This window comes from Dicentrarchus labrax, unplaced genomic scaffold (genome assembly GCF_905237075.1).
Source record: "Dicentrarchus labrax unplaced genomic scaffold, dlabrax2021, whole genome shotgun sequence".
NCBI classification, from domain to species: Eukaryota; Metazoa; Chordata; class Actinopteri; family Moronidae; genus Dicentrarchus; species Dicentrarchus labrax.
Window position 1 is genome coordinate 16,456,629 of NW_026136706.1, and position 18,013 is coordinate 16,474,641.

The following is an 18,013-nucleotide window of genomic DNA, read 5'->3' on the forward strand; positions in this document are numbered from 1 at the left end:
TTACAAAGTCATTCCAATATTTTAATTAATTTCATTTTTATTATTTATAAGTGTCACTGACGTATTTAGTTTTATTTCTGACTCGTCTGATAACCTTTTACCTTTTGTCAGTTTCAAAGCTCCTTACAGTTGCACTCTGACAAAAATGTGTTAAGCAAACCACATCCTGCACACATTCAACTATTGATTTGTACGACTGCTAAATGCTGACTGAGGATTAATTGACCCCGTCTGGATGATAAGACCATCCCCAAGCCAAGGGAAGCGACCGTGCCCTTGACCTAATTCCCTGCTCCCAGCCGGAGCCACTGTCGCTCAGCTCTCTGCTGTGAATCTGATGAACCAGTGACGGGAAGGCGACAGCGCACACACACAGCAGTAAGTAAACACAAACAAGAAGGGCAAGACAAGCTGGTACGGAGCAGCAGAAGCCCTGCCAAGCCCGCTGGTTCACAGATGAAGAGCGGTGATTGATTTCTAGCAGACACAGAGCTCACTGTCCCCCCCTTCAACCCCCCCTTCACCCACATCCCGACCCACAGAGGCTTTAACCCATGCAGTGCTTAGTGAGAGGCAAGATCCAGCCCTCCTACTGCCCTACATTTTATACTGTGAACACTCATGTGTCACTGAAATGATGATGAAGAAGATGAAGATGATGATGATGATGATGATGGTTATTATTATTATGGATGTACCCGCATCTATAATCTGTCAGAAATGAAAGGCACTAGCAGTGCCAGTAAAATGTCAATATGGAGGTGTTTCTTTGGCAGAGGAGAAGGTTGCTCACATATATATTCTGAATCATTCATCATATTCATGTTCTGCATTTTGCTGCCTTAATAGAAGAAATCAGGGAATGAATGCAGCATAAATAATTTGCAAACATGTTGACGTAAACAACCCACTTAGTTCTATAAGAGGAATAATATGGTTTAGATATTTAAAGCACTCCATGCACAGCATGTACTGTGTATACTGTATAAGCTAGTGCTGAAACAATGTAGTAATCAATGAGTTGATCAACAGAAAATGAATCAAGAACAATTTGGATCATTCATTTGTCAAAAAAAAAATCTAAAATCTAAAATCAAAACCAAATTTTTGTTCCAGCACCTCAAATGTGAGGATTTGCTACTTTTTCTCTGTTTACATTACTTGCCATCAGCCATTAATTGATTTCATCACTACATTTATGATGCAGCAGCATTATATCAGATGATTAATAAGCAAAACATTTTGCCTTTATACCAAATTCTGTGGTATTTGCCATTGCACTCAAAGGGGATGGGGTCTCACTGAGCAACTGCTTTATATGTGTAGTTTAAGGCTTAAACAATAAGCTGATTAATTGATAATTTAAGTAATTTTAAATGGCAAAGGCAAAGTGCTATACAATCACTGCTTTTCTGCTTCAAAACATATAAGCATTTTCTGTTTTTTTCTGTTTTTTATTAAAGAAAACTGTTTGTATGGTCGGAGAAAATAAGACATTTAAAGATAATACTTTGGATTCTGGGTACTTGTGGTATATATGTTTCACTATTTCATATTTTATGGACAACTTAGATTTTATACAAAAATAACAGATGTTTAATCAAATCATTACATATAGATTTCTATATAGTTTTGTCAATTTGAATGTAATGAACACCACACTGTACATGTACACTCACACACACTCACACACACGCACACACCTTAAGTACTCTCGGTGTTGCCAATGCACGCGACTCTCTCCGACTCAGTGCTCGCTCAGCCTCAGATGGCCCAATGGGCTCAGCTGCTCCCTTACAGATGTAGCCACTACAGTTCCTCTCTAAGACAGTACGCAGCCCATCAAACACAACCGTGCTGGTGGTGCACCCCATTCCTCCAGGTCCAAACAGGCATCAGTCAGGAGAGCCTGCCAGTGACCCAGTTTCCTTGATCGTCCCCTGCTCCTCCCTGGTCCATGATCTAACTCTGACCCGCAAATGCACAGCTTCTGACCCGGGGAGAGAGCGCTGGTGTCCAGGCAAAAGGATCCAGAGAGGAGGACGGTTGGAGAATGGATTTATGCACACACAGAGAAGAGTTTCACTGTAATTCCTAGCTGCCCCAGTCTGTGCTCGTAGGAATACCTCAGTCAGCAGACGAGATACAGCGTGTGAGTGAGTGAGTGAGTGAGTGAGGGAGCGAGCAGAGAACAGGGGATGGGGGGGATGAAGGATGCTGTGTGAGCTCTGCTGCTGCAGTTTCAACCAATGCTGGCTAAGCTTCGGTGCAACGCAAGCTTGTATGTGCATCTGTCTCACATAGCCACATGCTCATTCTCCTCTGAGCCACTATGTGCATTTTCAAATCCTATTCCTATCTTTATTCTTTTCATTTCCACATTTGCATACTGTTGATTTGATTTGACTACACATGAAATGAATTAATCCCTTTAATTTCCACTCTAGAAAATGAGACTTCTTTTGGGAGCCAGATGAATAATTGTGGAATAAATGGGTTACACTAAATGCAGTCTTATATCCAGAGGGAGAGTCTGATTCCATGGTCAGGCAAACAGCAATATGGCTGAATGCTTATTTAGTTCAGATGAGAAAGCCGCGCAAATGGCAGAACAAGTGGATGAATCACATTGAATGGATGGCATATAATATGCAGCAATCAGCAGCCTATGTTGGAAGAAAAAAATACAATATGACAATATCAAAATCTGTTAGAACAACACAGAGAATAGTCCTTTAAATATGGCATAAAGCAAATGAAATACTCAAAAATGATATTTACTGAAATCAAACTGAAATGTCCAAATCGGGTAGAAAACCTGACACACGCCACAGAGAAATCTATGTTTACAAAACATACCAAGGACATGGGAGGGTTTAAACCTTTTAGGCCAAGACATCAAATAGGGAGTTTTTTTTCTATAAAAGATAAGCTCTTGCTTGATCACAGGCTGGTCATTTTGCCAAGTACAGAGATATACTGGGAGTGGAAAGTCAAAATTTGATCATACACAGGCTTTTGAAATGCCAGGGAATGATTCATCCACTAGTCTGGCCTTTGATTAAAATGTCTCAGGACTGTTATCAGGAAGACAAAAGAGAAAAGCAGGAAAGCAGTAAATATGTTGTAAAAGCAGCTGGAAAAATCACTTTCCTGCTTCTCCGCAGCTCACTGTTAAAACACGCTGCTCCTCACTTTCAGTCCTTATTACAAAACCCAACATATAAAATCGACATGTGGGCTACAACTGTGTTAAAGACATCCTGCTGAGATTGCCCATGTTTTCACCTTCTGATAATGAGGAAAAAGGGGGGGAAGACAAGGAAACAGGGCAGTTTTCATCTTGGTTTATTTATCTCTGTCTCTTCCCTTCCTGCAGCTGCATGTCGCACGCTCAAAGACCCATCAAGACCTCAATGGGAATTGTGAAAAAAAAACCTACTTGTCACAGTGGCACGCACATGTCGTAGCCAGTGAAATACAGCAAGTCTCACTGGCAGCAGCTGTGTTAACCTCCACCATGTTCAATTCTGTATCAAAACCATGCTGGCATCTATGTGGAAGCTTCCTTTTAGAGACCGATCATGTGAGAAACATTCACCTTTCTTTAAGTGCTATTAAAGTAAATGAATGTACGCAGGCACACACGTACAAACACTCTGACACAAACACACGTGGACATCTGAGGAAAGCGAAGTGCTCCCTTACATCATGATGGTGCACTAAGCCATAAATGTTTGCACGCAGTCCAGCTTGCTGCTGTGTTAATATTTCAGTAGCGCTTGACACACTGAACTACATTCGAGTGTACGATGAGATGAGCGGCGGAGGAAAAGCAGCTGAGCCCATGGATGAGGGGATTCAGTAAGAGAGAGAGAGAGAGAAAGGCAACGAGATACTGGATGGAGGGAGGGACAAGACTTTGATTATGCCCATTGATCTGTTTAGAAATACATCTCCTCTGTGGCTTATCCCCTTTCTCACACCTCGCATCCAGTCTCCATCCCCCCTGTCGCCACTGAGAGGGATTTTAGGCTTACTATATAGAATAACAAGAAGCAATCGGCTGTAAAAACTGGTAAAACTGCAAAGTCATAAATCCTCTTTGAGGCTATGCAAGCGAGAAGCAACACAGATTTTTATTTAACTTTTAACATTTTGGACATAGAGTGCAGATTATACTTTTTCCAAAAGGCTATGTGAGCCCAAATGTTTACATTACACTTGAATAATATGGACATAAATAATCTTTTCTCTATTGATGCAACTGTGTCAGCAGTAACGAGTTTGGCTTTTAACACAGCATTCTTAAGTAGAAAATATTCTTTCCTAAGACTAGAAAATTCATAACCAGCTGTGAATAATGGCTGCCAGTTATTACTAAGTGGGCACCAATGTAAACAGGAGCAAGACAAAATGGACAATGATGCATGACTGCAAGCGGACATTGTCTGAAGTGTCACAGCTGGTGATCATAAATCTTTTGTCCTGAGGACACAGATTGTTCTTTTGCATGTAAGGACATGTCTGCAACAATGCACTGAGGCTCTGACAATACTGCTGTGAGAGTGTTATGGGATTAGCCTGGAAAAAATATATGATAGTTATTCAAGCTTGCAGCACTAGTTGCCTCATAAAACAGGTTGTTATTGTTTTTAGTATGTTGGCTTTATTTGATAGAGACAGTAGAAATACAGACAGGTAACAACGGGGGAGAGAGAGAGAGGGGTATGACATGCAACAAAGGTCTCCAGCTGGAATCAAACCTGGGATATGGCTTTAATAATGGTATGCACCACATGTGGATTGTTATATGCATGTATCTCAATTCATTGTGGCTAATACTAAACGTATATAATACATAAATTGCAGCACAAATAGTCCAAAGAAGGCCAGGTGGTCTAGGGGCAATTCTGACAAAAAAAACAACAACAACACAAACATGCTGAGCTCAAGATTTTTATATCCTAAGAACTCAATAAAAAATAAGCCCCCTGAGGCAAATTTGCAATTCATGACTTTGAGCAGCTCTGCAACACTCCAGCCTGCCATATCAACTACCAAGCCCTGGGTTTGAATCCAGCTCGGTCACTGCCACATTTTCCTGTTACTCTGCATGTAACATGTAACATGGTGAAAAAAGTACTTGATGCCAACTGAACGTTTGATTAGATGCCCCCTATTTTGCTTGAGTGTTGAGTTTGTGTACTCTTTTCAGCAGAATTACAGTATATGCTACTGGTGATGAATTATTAAGGTCAGACAGAGGATTGCTGAGTCATTATGTGTAGCAGAGTTTCTGTCTACTGCAACTTCCACTGTCTGCAACAAGCCACTGCACAACAAATGCTGCCAGGAAAATAAAAATATCCTATACCTTAGAAACTGTTTCACATCTTCAGTTGACTGCCTCAGTATAATCAATATAATATAGTGGGCCTATATATTACTACCTGCCTGAGTGCATCTATACTGTGCATGTCTGTAGCTGACGAATGAAGTGGTTCTGTTGCCTCCAGCAGTACACAGTTGGACTGTGTCAGCCATACTAAATCTTGAGTTGGAGCTCCAGGCAAGGCTTCAGTGAGAGTGGTAGGGGGGTTTAATAAAGTGTGCTGAGGCACAGCGTGGGTCTATCTGTGGATGTTCGAGTGTGAACATCCTCTGTGGGATGTGGAAGCTCTGCTGCACAGCTCTGCTCAAATCTGCAGCAGCTGCAGAGGAGATAAGAGCCGGTCTGAAACAGTGCTGGGTGTGTGGAGCTGCATGGATTACTGCTGCTGTTGTTACAGCGAGGCTTCACTCTCTGCAGTGGGCTACACTTCCTGGCATATTGTTAAATATGACCCCCATGATGTATTTTATAATTGATAATTTTGCTGTGTTTACAGTTTCAAATTAAACACTCAGAAGAGACACAAGGTTATTTAATTATTTAAATAGTGTTGACAGACATTTCAAATCCTTAATTTATAAGGATTTCCTTGACTTGTGAGTAATATTTAAATAATTCTATATATTCAAATGGTTTTGCAAAACATTATGTAATGCAAATTATTATTATAATTATACACTAATCTACATTATTCTCTTAATTAATTATTTATTTAGTCTAAAAACAAATAATATAGAGAAAATGTGCAAGAACCTAAGGTGACATTTTCAAATGCCATGTTTTGTCCTACTAACTGTCTAAAACCAAAAATTTCGTTTATAAGAAAATGGAAAAAACTTTTAATCATTACAACTATCCATCTAATTTTCATTTGAGAACGATAAAGGTCATTTAACAGTACAGTATGATATGTATTTACAATATCAACTGAAATTCCATCATTTGTTATAGGTATAGTTTCTCATTAACACGCAGATTTATATATATTCAGCATTCTATCTGCTCTCTGTTCCACTAAAATAGGCATGTCGAGTGACGGGGGGAGAGAGAGGGGGGACAACATGCAGCAAAGGGCCACAGGTCGGAGTCAAACCAACAGCTCCAGCTAAGTACTTTGCTTTGGTGCATGGCACGCCAGCTCTACCAGGTGAGCTACCAGAGCACCCCAGATTACATGGTTCGATTTCAGTACTCAGTCCATGCTACTCTGATATCCTCAGAAACCTTTTGAGCACCTTTTAGACACAGCAAATTAAACTGCTCCTCTTCTTCCCTTAGAGTCACAACATCTGCTGCATACGAACACTCTCACTGGCCTGCCGTAACCCCCCAAATAACACCACTTGTACTTATACTGCAATTTCAAGCTGTTAGCAGCAAGTGTTGGGTGGAGCTGTGAGTAACAACATCAAAGCCAGCACATGTGGACAGAGTAAGGGTCAACTTGAGTTTCCCCCTTCACACTAAGGAGTGGACAATCCCACACACAACAAAGACAGAAATGTCTCTGCGTGGTTTAGAGGAGTAGAAGGGGGTTTAGGAGGAGTTGGCATCTCATCTGAGAGGCCTCTCTAGAATGAAGGTCAAGTTCGCAGCTGGCCATGTATCCATGCCCAGGGTCTGCTGTGGGGCTTTGCAGGGAAAAGTGAGTGTTTGTATTTGTGTGTTCTGTGTGTCTGTGTGTCTGTGTGTGTGTGTGTGTGTGTGTGTGTGTGTGTGTGTGTGTGTGTGTGTGTGTGTGTGTTTGTCCAGAGAGAGGCCACAATGTGGAGGACCACAGTGACATCACCCACATATCCAGCAGTGCAGGGCAGATAAAACAGGCTGGCTCCCAGCTGGAACCCTCCAGGGACTTAAAAAAGGAAGTGGCTGTTTCCTGCTGATCTGTGTGTGTAAACCCTGTCATAACAAAGCCACCTCTTGCTGCCCACTGTCCACTCCTGAATCAAAACTCCTGAACACTAGAGAGTTTTGTGAATATTCTGTCAGAGTAATGCTGACCTCCTCTTAAGTTCAACGCAAACGGAAGAAGTTTAATTTTACTGAGGGCACACAAAGCCAAGAGCGCCATTAACCCTCGAGAGGTTTGTAAAAATGTTAAGAGCGCTGCTTCCTGGAGTAAAAATTTGAATTAGTTTTCAAAGAGTTTTGTTTGAGGGCCTTTGGGTACTGCCCTACAGTTATACATGTGGGTGGGCTACAAAGATAGGCCTGGAATTTAAATAAGCCTAATGCTTCACAGTTTAGATGGTGAGTTTACATTACAACCCAGACATACCTGACACAACAGACAGATTGGACTCATAGTAGTAGTTGATAGACCTTTTTCACAGAAGACATTTTACTTGTCAAAGCAAAAGCACAGGTAAACAAACATAAACATTAACGACAGTTCCATCAAGTGTCCCAGTAAGTCATACAAGTGAGCCAGCACGGTCAGTACAGGGTCATTCTTATGTTCCTCAGTTCTAGGCTTAGAGTTAAAGGGTTAGGGAACATAGGACCCAGGGAACATACAGTAGGTATGCTCCTGTCACTAACTATGACATAAAAAGGTCTATGCTTGAACTTCTTTAGGGCTTTTTCATGCAACTACATGGATTTAAGTCTCTATGACCTAGAGTTGACACCAGGTCATCCTGCCCCTCTTAAAATGGTACAAACCAAATACAACAGGGGCCACATCCTCTTCCTTTTACTTAGTATTTTGGGATGGTTTATTTATCCCAGGAGAAAAAAAAGACCCATTTTCCTGAGGGGTACCGCTTCCTTTTCTTTGTAGTGGGGCCACCAGGCGCAGAGTAAGTATATGCTGCAAAAAGGACACAGGCAAAGTATGAACACAAACACACACATGCCACGCACTCTCTGTTCCTCAGCGTCACGCAGCTCTTTTGGATCTGTGGTGAGGTTTGCTGCAGTGGGTTCAGTTTATCATTAATAGATGCTGCTAACCAAGCAGTGCCTTTCCACAGCCTCTGCTGCAGCACCAGCAGAGAGGGTCTGAAGAGGTGCCAAGCCCCAGGGGGCCTGCAGTCACCTTCTTACCCCTGCCAACTGTGTTTTGGCTTCAGTATACACAACACAAAGTAATCTCATAAAAAAAATTCTTGCTTGCTTAAGCAATTACAAAGATGATGAAATTGTATATTCAAAATGACCTCTGGTAAATAAAATGCAGTTGCCTTGACTTTAAGTTTTTATTTTTTAAGGGAAGTGAATGACAAATTACTGTACAGCCACAGGACAGAATTATAGACACACACACACACACACACACACACACACACACACACACACACACACACACACACACACACACACACACACACACACACACACACACACACACAGGGCACCTCTTTGGAGGTAAAAGGTACAACTACAACATTGTATGAATGCTGTTACTGCCACCTACAGGCACAAGATGATACTACACCCACAGTTTTTATAGCATTTATTCTATAAAAGTAAGCCTATTTATTTCTATGTTCATGATAAACAATATATCATTAAATGTAAGCAAAAAACAAACAAGAAATGGTCTGATTATGGATTATTTACGCAAAGTGACAGAACTCCCATTCACAGCAGTGACAGTCCTTTCTTCAGTGACTGCACAGCCACTGTGTGATATAACACTCTATAGAAACAGAAGGCAACATTTTCCTCCCTGCACTCGGATTGACTATTGGTATAATGCAGCCATTGTTAGTCACATGTGTGTCATTCCCAGCAGCTGAGTGGGAAAACAATCATTCCCAAACACTAGACTCGCCATACAGGAAGAAGAGGTGACTGTATAAAAACTGGATTGTACAGAAAGAGAGAGTTACAGGAAGCCTGTTAGAAGTATTTTCACAGCTCTAAAAACTCATTCAGACCACAAACAGAGGGAGAACTGCTACCTCCCAAGGCCAACACATGCTTAGTGATAACACTGTGATACATAGAGTGATGACTGAATGTGTAACTAGTTTTTGTTGATACGTATTCAGTACAAGGCAGAAAACCAAAACAGGTATCATGTTTTGCACTCAGTAAAAAAATGTTACCTCGATGACAAGCTGTCATCACTTATTGTGCTGTGTGATTTGGCCCGAGCAACCCCTCGGCAGGTCAGTGGCCAGGGCCCAGGTGTGAAGGATATTTTGGAGGGAGTGCTGTCATCATGGTCAGGCTCTAACATGCAGCATGGAAGCGGAGAGCTGAGAGATCCTGAAACAAGCCCACACTGGCCTGACGTGAGGCCATCGCAAGGCAGAACAGCTACTCTATGTTAGTCAAGTGCAGGTCTAACATTGCTTTAAGGGCTGTAAGTAAACCGCTCACTTACAGCCTTTTTTCTCTCCAGTCTGTGTGGTAATGAAACATTTCCTGCAGTTGGAAATGTTAAACGTAATAAATTCAACATAATTTATGTTTGAAAACAAACACAAGACTGTGTATATTAAGTAACTAATTTACAAGTGAAGTATTAATTAATTATTATTATTCACAGCATGCTGTTGCTTGCAAATAAGTTCATGCATCACGCTGTGCATTACACAGGAAACGTAATATGGTTTACTTACTGAAATATAAGAATACTAAGAGCCACTGATACATTATGCTAAATCCATATACCGGTAATTGTAGGCTTCAGTTGACATAAATTACACAAAGGGCTGTTAATAATAAAGTTATCTTATTTGTCATTAACAGCTAAATTATAGATTACCCTTTAAGTATGGCTTATTAATAAAACACTGGTGCAATCTGAAGTTAATCATTAATCCAGGTGCATTGCTTTCTGTTTGGAGCAGCTAATGGATAAGATTTACTCAAATAACCCACAATGAAAGCGAGTTATACTGAGGAGATTAAATTGCAGCTCCCTCCCATTCAACATGCCGGCAGTTGCCACACAGACGTATGATACTGTATGCACATACAGTAGAGGGTATAGAGGGTGTCAGGTGAGGGAAGAATGGGAGAATAGAAGGAAGTTATTGTCGTATAACAGAGGGCATTCTGGGAGGGAGGTTTACGCACACATTCTTCGATGTAGTAAGAGGGGAAATTAATCTTTATAGCCTCTTAACTGCCCAACAGCGTGAGACAGGATTTAATGTGAAAGTGGAACAAAGACAAACAGGATGAGACATTAGAAGAGCACAATACAACAGATGTACACAGGCAGTTTAGGTAGGGGGAAATGTAGTAATGTAATCACTAATACATGTTAATTCAAGACAATCCACACATTTTTTCTGGTTTGGTAGCGACTTCAAGACGCTGTGTGGCAGGGGGATGGGGTGGAGATAATGTGGGGGTTGGGGGACCTTTAAGGATCAGCTAATCTCAGTTGGCTCTTTGTTTGTAATCAGTGGAAATCCTCTTGAGCCTGGTTCAATGAGTGCTCCTGACAATCAAGGGAAACCGAGGATGGAGGAGGAGATGAACGCATGTCCGTGCACCTGCACCAGCACCACTAAAGTGTCAGTGGATTTAACCATAATATTGTACCACGCAGCTCCCGGGCAAGGCCACAAACAGCCACAAGAAGCTGTTATTCACAACGGCGACTGCACACGGTGCGAAGAACTTACTTGCATTGTGCAGACAAAGGAAAATGCTAATTTTACATATAACTTTGGAACAAAGTGGTCTGACTTAATTGGTCAATTAGCCAAAAACAGACATTCCTATGTGGTTATTTTATTCATGAACTATATCTTCCAGATATATCAACATTTCAATACAAAACTACGTGTGCAAAATAAAGGTTTTTCTCCATAGCTCCAATTGGATATCTTTAAAATATCTGATATGGCAACTGAGATATGCACAAACAATACATGCAGTGACTCTTAACTTGAAAGTTTAAGTCATTTGCATGTTTAGTTTGATTTTTAGTTAATGTGCATATATTATATAAATTAAGTCATTATTATGAAAATGATAAATGTGCTTTATCGGCCATCTAGTAATTTCTGACTGACACTCACACACGAGATTGAATTGGATTTGAAATGGTTTGGAAAATCCAGGAGTGGCACAACGCCTTCTTCCTTTGTAGCTACAGTTTGTTGGCACTGCCTTAGCTAACCAAGCTAAACCCCCACCCTTCCTGACAAAGGAAACACGTGTTATAGGATACATCCCTGTTTTGGAATAGCTTGACTGGGACAGTCAATATTAAACTATGTATTTTGTCTCACAGCCTGTTTTGTGTCTTGAATAGGCCACCTTTTTACATCAGGAACAGCAGATCCCCTACTAATGCAGTAACACACAAAGTGCAGCAGAACTCTCTCATGAGAAAGAAATCTCATTAATTGCTGCCGATCCTGTCTCTGTTGTTGGCATTTTGTGAGATTTAACCTGCCTCGCAGATCAGGTTAATACCACAATGAGCAGTGTGGCTGCTATAGCAACTAAGATGGATTTGGATGGATTTGACATTTTTGAGTCTCAAGTGAGTCACTTGACAAAGGCGCTAGTCAAGAAACGGAAAAATGGATAATAGCTGCAAGTCAAAACCCGTCAAGTCCGAAACAGTCTAAGACTTTTGTTCGAGTCAAGTAAGAGCTGAGAGTGAAACATGAGACAATGTTGAGGGAAATTGAAAAAAGTACAGACAGTTTTGTCATATTATAAGAAAAAACACATAAGTTATCTCGGCTAATCAGAAGGGTGTAGCAGATACAACACACTTATCCATGAGTGGAGGATGGTGTCGTTAAAAGACTGAGTGGAGACACTAAAAGGAGATTAAATCAAGTCAGGGATACTGAGCTGTTTATCTGCACAGCAGTGGGCACAGTGAAGTACAGGGGTTGTGATACTGCGTGTTCATAACGCTCAACACCATGCAGGGTGTCTGCTTTTAGGCACATCATAACGTGTGGCTGAATGTCAACAGCGCACTGTCCAGGGTCCAGGATCACTTTGTTCCCCTCCATCACGAACGAGTGTGATTAAGAGGCATTCGGGCACGCTGCTGCTCCTCCATAAACACCACACAGCTACATTTATTTATCCAACCCGGCAAGTGATACTGCCGCTGCACAGTGCAGAACGATCCTGCCTCCTAATGCTAAGTTCCTGAAAAACAAACAGGGAGCAAACAAAAACAAAGCCTCAAGGAGAGCTCTGTCTCTATGTATGCACAGGCTTTGACAGAAAAACCAAACACCGATTACCAGGGTCGCATGATTTCCTACTGCCTAAGACTTTCATTTATGTCTTCAAGCTATTGTACGGTTTTCCTCCCTCTCATTTTTCTGAATGTCAGCTAATATAACAGCAGACGAAGGAATTTTTTTTATAAATAAAGTCCCTAAATCTCATTGAATTTGTCACTTTAAACAGGACTCATTTGTTTATTGTGGGCAGAGAATGCACAATGGGCTTATTTCAGCATTCAAAGAAAAAAAAAAGAGCTCAGTGTTTCATGTAAATTTTTCTTGAATGGGCAACCACAGCAACTCATCAGGATTCCTTTTACATCGCACAGCTTGTCTAAACTTTGTATTGTTAGTGCTTAGCATTGCACATAATGTCTCCACCAGTGGCACTTCCATTTTATGTCACTTTATACTTCTAATTTACTATATTTCAGAAGAAAACTTTAGATTCCGACATTTATTTGACATTAAGTGGATCCAAAAGTTTTTGGTTCAGTTCCACCATAGACAGATTTTCCCTCTAAATGCCTCAGGCATTTTTAGTTAAATAACGGTGTCAGGCCCCAAGACGTTATATTATCTAATATTTTGCAGAGATTAGAGAAAGATTAGAAAAAAGTCTAAAAATAAAAGCAGATTTGTGTAGCAGAAGTTACCTTACACATTAACCATCTCTTGAACCCCCAGATTTACCTTGTGACCAACTAGATGGTACATGACCTCTAGCTTGGGAAGCAATGGATTGACCCACCTAATTAAAGTAGTTAAAAGTAGCTCCACCTCGATCCATTACAACAGCAAAATGCAAGGTAGGCATTAAGGCATCAGTGACAACAATCCAACAATGTAATATGATAATGTAGAAGTCACAGGGGGCTTTTACTGGTTGTTTAAATACACAGCTGATAGTACTGTTGTGTTACTTAGATTAGGATTTGAATGCAGGACTTTTACTTATGGAATTCATTAAATTTTTATGCTGTTACTTTTCATTTTTTAAAATAAAGGATCTCCAGTAGCTCTTTCACCACTGATTTCCACTAGAAATTTAATTAATTTTCACCATCTCAGAAGTCTGTCTACTCTGTCGGTCCAAGGACCAAGTTTACAGAGGAATCCAAAGGTGAGTTGAAAACCTGCCCCCTAAACCTTATATAGTTCTCGGCCCGCCTCCTGTAGGTTGTGCCCCTCCCCCCTCCTCCCCTCTCCGGCCTACAGTGTGTCAGAGAGAGGAATGCCAGCTATGCAGCCGGCCTGGTGAAAAGTCATTATACTTTATCCCCTCTGGCTGTGGCAGGTCCCATCCACATATTGCACAGCGCAAAAAAAGCCATAAGAATGAGCGCTGAGAACTGCAGAGATTTTAGACTGTTTAATTAAGCTAACAGCATGCACTGTGGGAAAGAGGGAAACATCGTAGGGAAAGGCTAACTTCACATTGAGGACCCTCTGACTTCTATTTACCCACATAATGATGCATTTACCCGCCTTTGCTTGGGTGCCTTGGGTGGATTCAAATAAGTGCCCTAAACTTTCAGGGAAATCCCAGATGAATGATAACAACGTCAGTATTAACTTTCACTTTCATCTCTGCAGTTTGATAACAGTCAGAAAATAGCACAGAGCAGGAATTTTAAGTAGTTCCCCAAACACTTCACAGCAGCCCTCCATCCTCAACACAGAACAAATACATACTTAACAATCATTTCCACTCCAGTGACGTCTAATATTTTGCTTCTCCTCTACCTCAAGTGATACTTGAATTGTAAAAATTCTGTATTCACAGATTCTTTATATGTTTTAGCTCTAAAGCTCAGTACAGGAAACTAGCTTTTGTAGTGGCTAATTGTGTGCTAATCCATCCCTCTGTGTTAGACCACATCCGACAGCCGTTGATCCTGGTGTGATCTGCGTAGCGAGTTTGAATGGGAGGTCAGTGACCACAACCAGGCAATGTCAGAGCGGCCAGAGGGAAAGATCAAAGCAGATTAACCTACTGAGAATGGATTGTTCGCTTGACACGAAATCCCAGGAGAGTCAGTAACACAGATGAGCGAGTGATGTAAAACAAACAGGTGCAAAAAGAACACAAATACCCAATTGTGTTTTGTTATAATTAGCCATATTGTAATATAGCCATAGTGTTGATATTCTGGATGACTGGATTTCTGTTATAAAACTGTTCATGAAGGGGTAGCCTTCGGTATTTTTCTTTCCTGGACTTTATTTTTCCAGGATTTTGTGACTAATGGGGACAACAAGTTTTGATTTTGGTCCAGTACTGAGTGAGCGTGCTGCAGCAGACAGTCCTAAAACGGGTATCGTGTTTCTTTATATGAACCATTGACATTACCATTTACAGAGCTAGGGCTGTCTACAAACACTGGATTTTTTTTCAGAACACATACAGACCATGAGGACATGTTCACTGAATTTGAAAAAGCATATTGGATTAGAATCGCATCACTGCTTACCCCACCTTTAAGGGAGAAAGGACACACACACAAGTCAAGTATTCAAAGTCCATATGCCATAGTACCATATGCTATGTACAGTGGTGCTTTGAGCTAAATCCTAACATTAGCAGGCAAACACCAGCATTAATGTCAGTTCACAATGACATTGCTAACATGGTGATGTTCAGCAGGTATAATGTGTATGTACTGTATATGTAATGCGCATTCTAACATTTGCAGGTACTTAAGGGTATTGGACAAATACAAAGTTTGACCTAATGCGCAACACAAAAAGTTAAGGGCTCACCAAAGTTATTACTATCCATCCTGAGGTGGACTTGAATGTCTGCACCAAATTTAATGGCAATCAATCCAATAGTTGTTGCAACATTTCACTAGAAAACCACAAATGTCAGCCTCATGGTGGTTTCGGGGGATCACCAAAGTCTGTAGGATTCATCTTTTAGGGGCCATTTAGCATGGCTAAAAATAACACACGTTTCTAAGACCTTACATTTATCAGCGTTATCAAAGTCCAAAAGGTTCAAAATACTGGAGTTTAACACACATCAAAGAATTAAACCAACTACCCAATTGTCAAGTAAACCCCCACACAGATTGAGGGCAGACCCTGTAATTGGCAGTAATTCAAAAATTGAGAAAATTCCATCCATTGGGTGGAAGAAATAATGACAAGGTTAAGAGTGTTAGCCCACAGAGTACCCTCCAATCTCTTCTGTCATGGTATCCCATACCCATGTTCCCACAATTACAAGTTAATGGTCAGTTGCAGTGAAAGATGGGCGGGAAACATTACTTTTATAGGCAAATCAAGCAGGCTCGGAGAGTAAATACACCTCACACACAAAAAAAAGAGGACTTAAAAGGAAATGTGCCAGCCATTAGTCTGGTCTTCCTAGACATTTCTCCATCAGCCAATATGGATGTGTTGTTCAGTGTCCAGTCAGTGTTGTAGTGCTGTTCAGGGCTTAATCCGATGAGCTTAATCTGTAGGCCGGTGCACGTGTGCATAGCAATGATTTTGCCTTTGGAGTGTTAGGCTTGACCAGTTTCACCCGTTGGCTAATACTCTGGCTGGCCTCTCACACAACTAATGAATCAGTTGTGACAGGCACAAGCAGTTTCCACCTACACTTGATATATTTCTCTCATTCACTTGCTCATGTGTGGGCTTGGCCATGTAAAGACATGTTTGTAATGGCGCCATACAAATGACTGTTAGAAGCAGCTTGGGGCTAATGGAGACTCTGCCTTGTTAGCCTGCACTCCCTCGCAAGTCTCTGATGTGGGGGAGGCCATTAAAAACCTGGCAAGAAGTAGTATCAATAAACTACGTCTAGATTTCAAAGGTTGTTCTCAAAATAAGATGCCTTTTGGGCAGAATGTTTAGGTTATGCATTTGATATAACCTGGTCAACCAAAGCAAGACTAACGGGGCTTTCACACATAAAGTTTAAGCTCAGCATTGCGCAGAGTAAACCCGTTACTTCCAATGGAGAGAGTGGCTGCACTCTCCTGGGCCGCTGCATGAACCGTAACAACACACACTGCTCTGGTTTTCCACCAGGTTTAACGGCCCAAAGTTCAACCAAAGGGAACTTTCACCACAAATGCGCTGACCACCCATAACATCTCAAGCATGGCAGAAAATATGTAAAAGAAACTGGATATGAGGTTCGAAAATTAACTTTGTTTAACAATTGTTTACATATTCCACATTCATTCTAATGTAGAGTCATAGTTACATGACATAATCCTCAAAAAACGCTGATGTATAATGTTTATCATGTTCACCCTCTTAGTTTAGCGGGTTGCTACGTGCTATCATTTGCTAACATAGAGCAAAACACAAAGTGGTGTGGCTGACGGTATAGTCGGTTAGTTTTGAGGGTATTGCACAAGCTGAAATTTTGACCTGATGATGATGTTGGTTTAAATATTAAGAGATAACCAAAGTCATTACAATTCATCATGAGGAAAACATTAATGTCTGTACCAAACTTCATGGCAATCCCTCCAATAGTGGTTGAGATATTTCAGTCTGAACCAGATTGGTGGACCAGCTGACAGACTGCCGGTGCCATTCATAGAGCCACGGTGCTGGCGTGGCTAAAAACCAGAGCACATCAAGATAAAGACACTCGCTCAACTGGATTTTACATTCAGCATAAAGACATCTAAGATCAGATCTTTTGTGCAACACTGCAATCAGAGTTGTTATCAGTTTACAGAGGAAGGCCAACAAGATTAACTACATTATAATCACAGAGGAAAAACAATTGTGAGTCAGTACATCCTCTACAGCTGCACTTAGGTGTGAGCCCTGCTGACTCAAAAATAGCAACCTTAATGACCTTGAGGATAGAGGCAAAGCAGTACTCCATTTGATTGCTAAGCTGTTGATGGTAATGTGCTGCAGTCGTGGCTCCATTGCTGCTGGATGTATGCTTCTCCAGCAAGATGTTAAAAGAAGTTTGATTCAGATTGATGTGCTTTAAATGTATGAAGGAGGGATTTAGAATAGGCTTCCATAACAGTGACCACCCAGCACCTCATTTCTTCCACACTATTTCACATTTGGATGGATAAGACAGCATCAAAACTAAACAAACTGTCAGAGACGCAGTGGTTGCATTCCAGCCTTCAAAACACACTTCACCTCAGCAACGAGCCTTGACTGGATAAATGTTCCAAAAAAGAAACTGCAGGGTAGAAACACCCTCATCATTGGCGTATAAATTATGAATACTGGATTCCTGTAGGATTACAGGAATGTATATGTTCTAAGGACTTGAGTGTTGAACAAGTCCCAGAGTGCAATGCACTTGCTAACAGGAAAACACCCACTGGGCCGGCTCTTCAGCAGGCTGCCTCTCTGTTATGGTAACCCTCCTCTGTGCTTCAAAACAGCTCTGCTCTATCAGGCAGAACACTCAGACAGAGTGGGCGGTTTAACAGTGAGCCCTGCC

General features: G+C 41.1%; 1 protein-coding gene across 6 annotated transcripts in view; it reads right to left on the minus strand.

Annotated features, from left to right (window-relative positions):
* Nucleotides 1-18,013, minus strand: part of zmp:0000001200 (dedicator of cytokinesis protein 9) — an 80,403-nt gene that overhangs the window by 55,750 nt on the left and 6,640 nt on the right. For 2 of the 6 annotated variants that reach the window (XM_051403808.1, XM_051403803.1), the window contains exon 1: nucleotides 1,704-2,123. The exons of 2 other annotated variants lie outside the window; for them this stretch is intronic. In XM_051403808.1, the coding sequence (XP_051259768.1) occupies nucleotides 1,704-1,874 (171 nt within the window). In that variant the 5' untranslated portion in view covers nucleotides 1,875-2,123. Of the gene's footprint in view, nucleotides 1-1,703; nucleotides 2,124-18,013 lie in introns of those variants that run through there. 2 more of the 6 variants (XM_051403807.1, XM_051403804.1) reach the window with 1 other exon arrangement.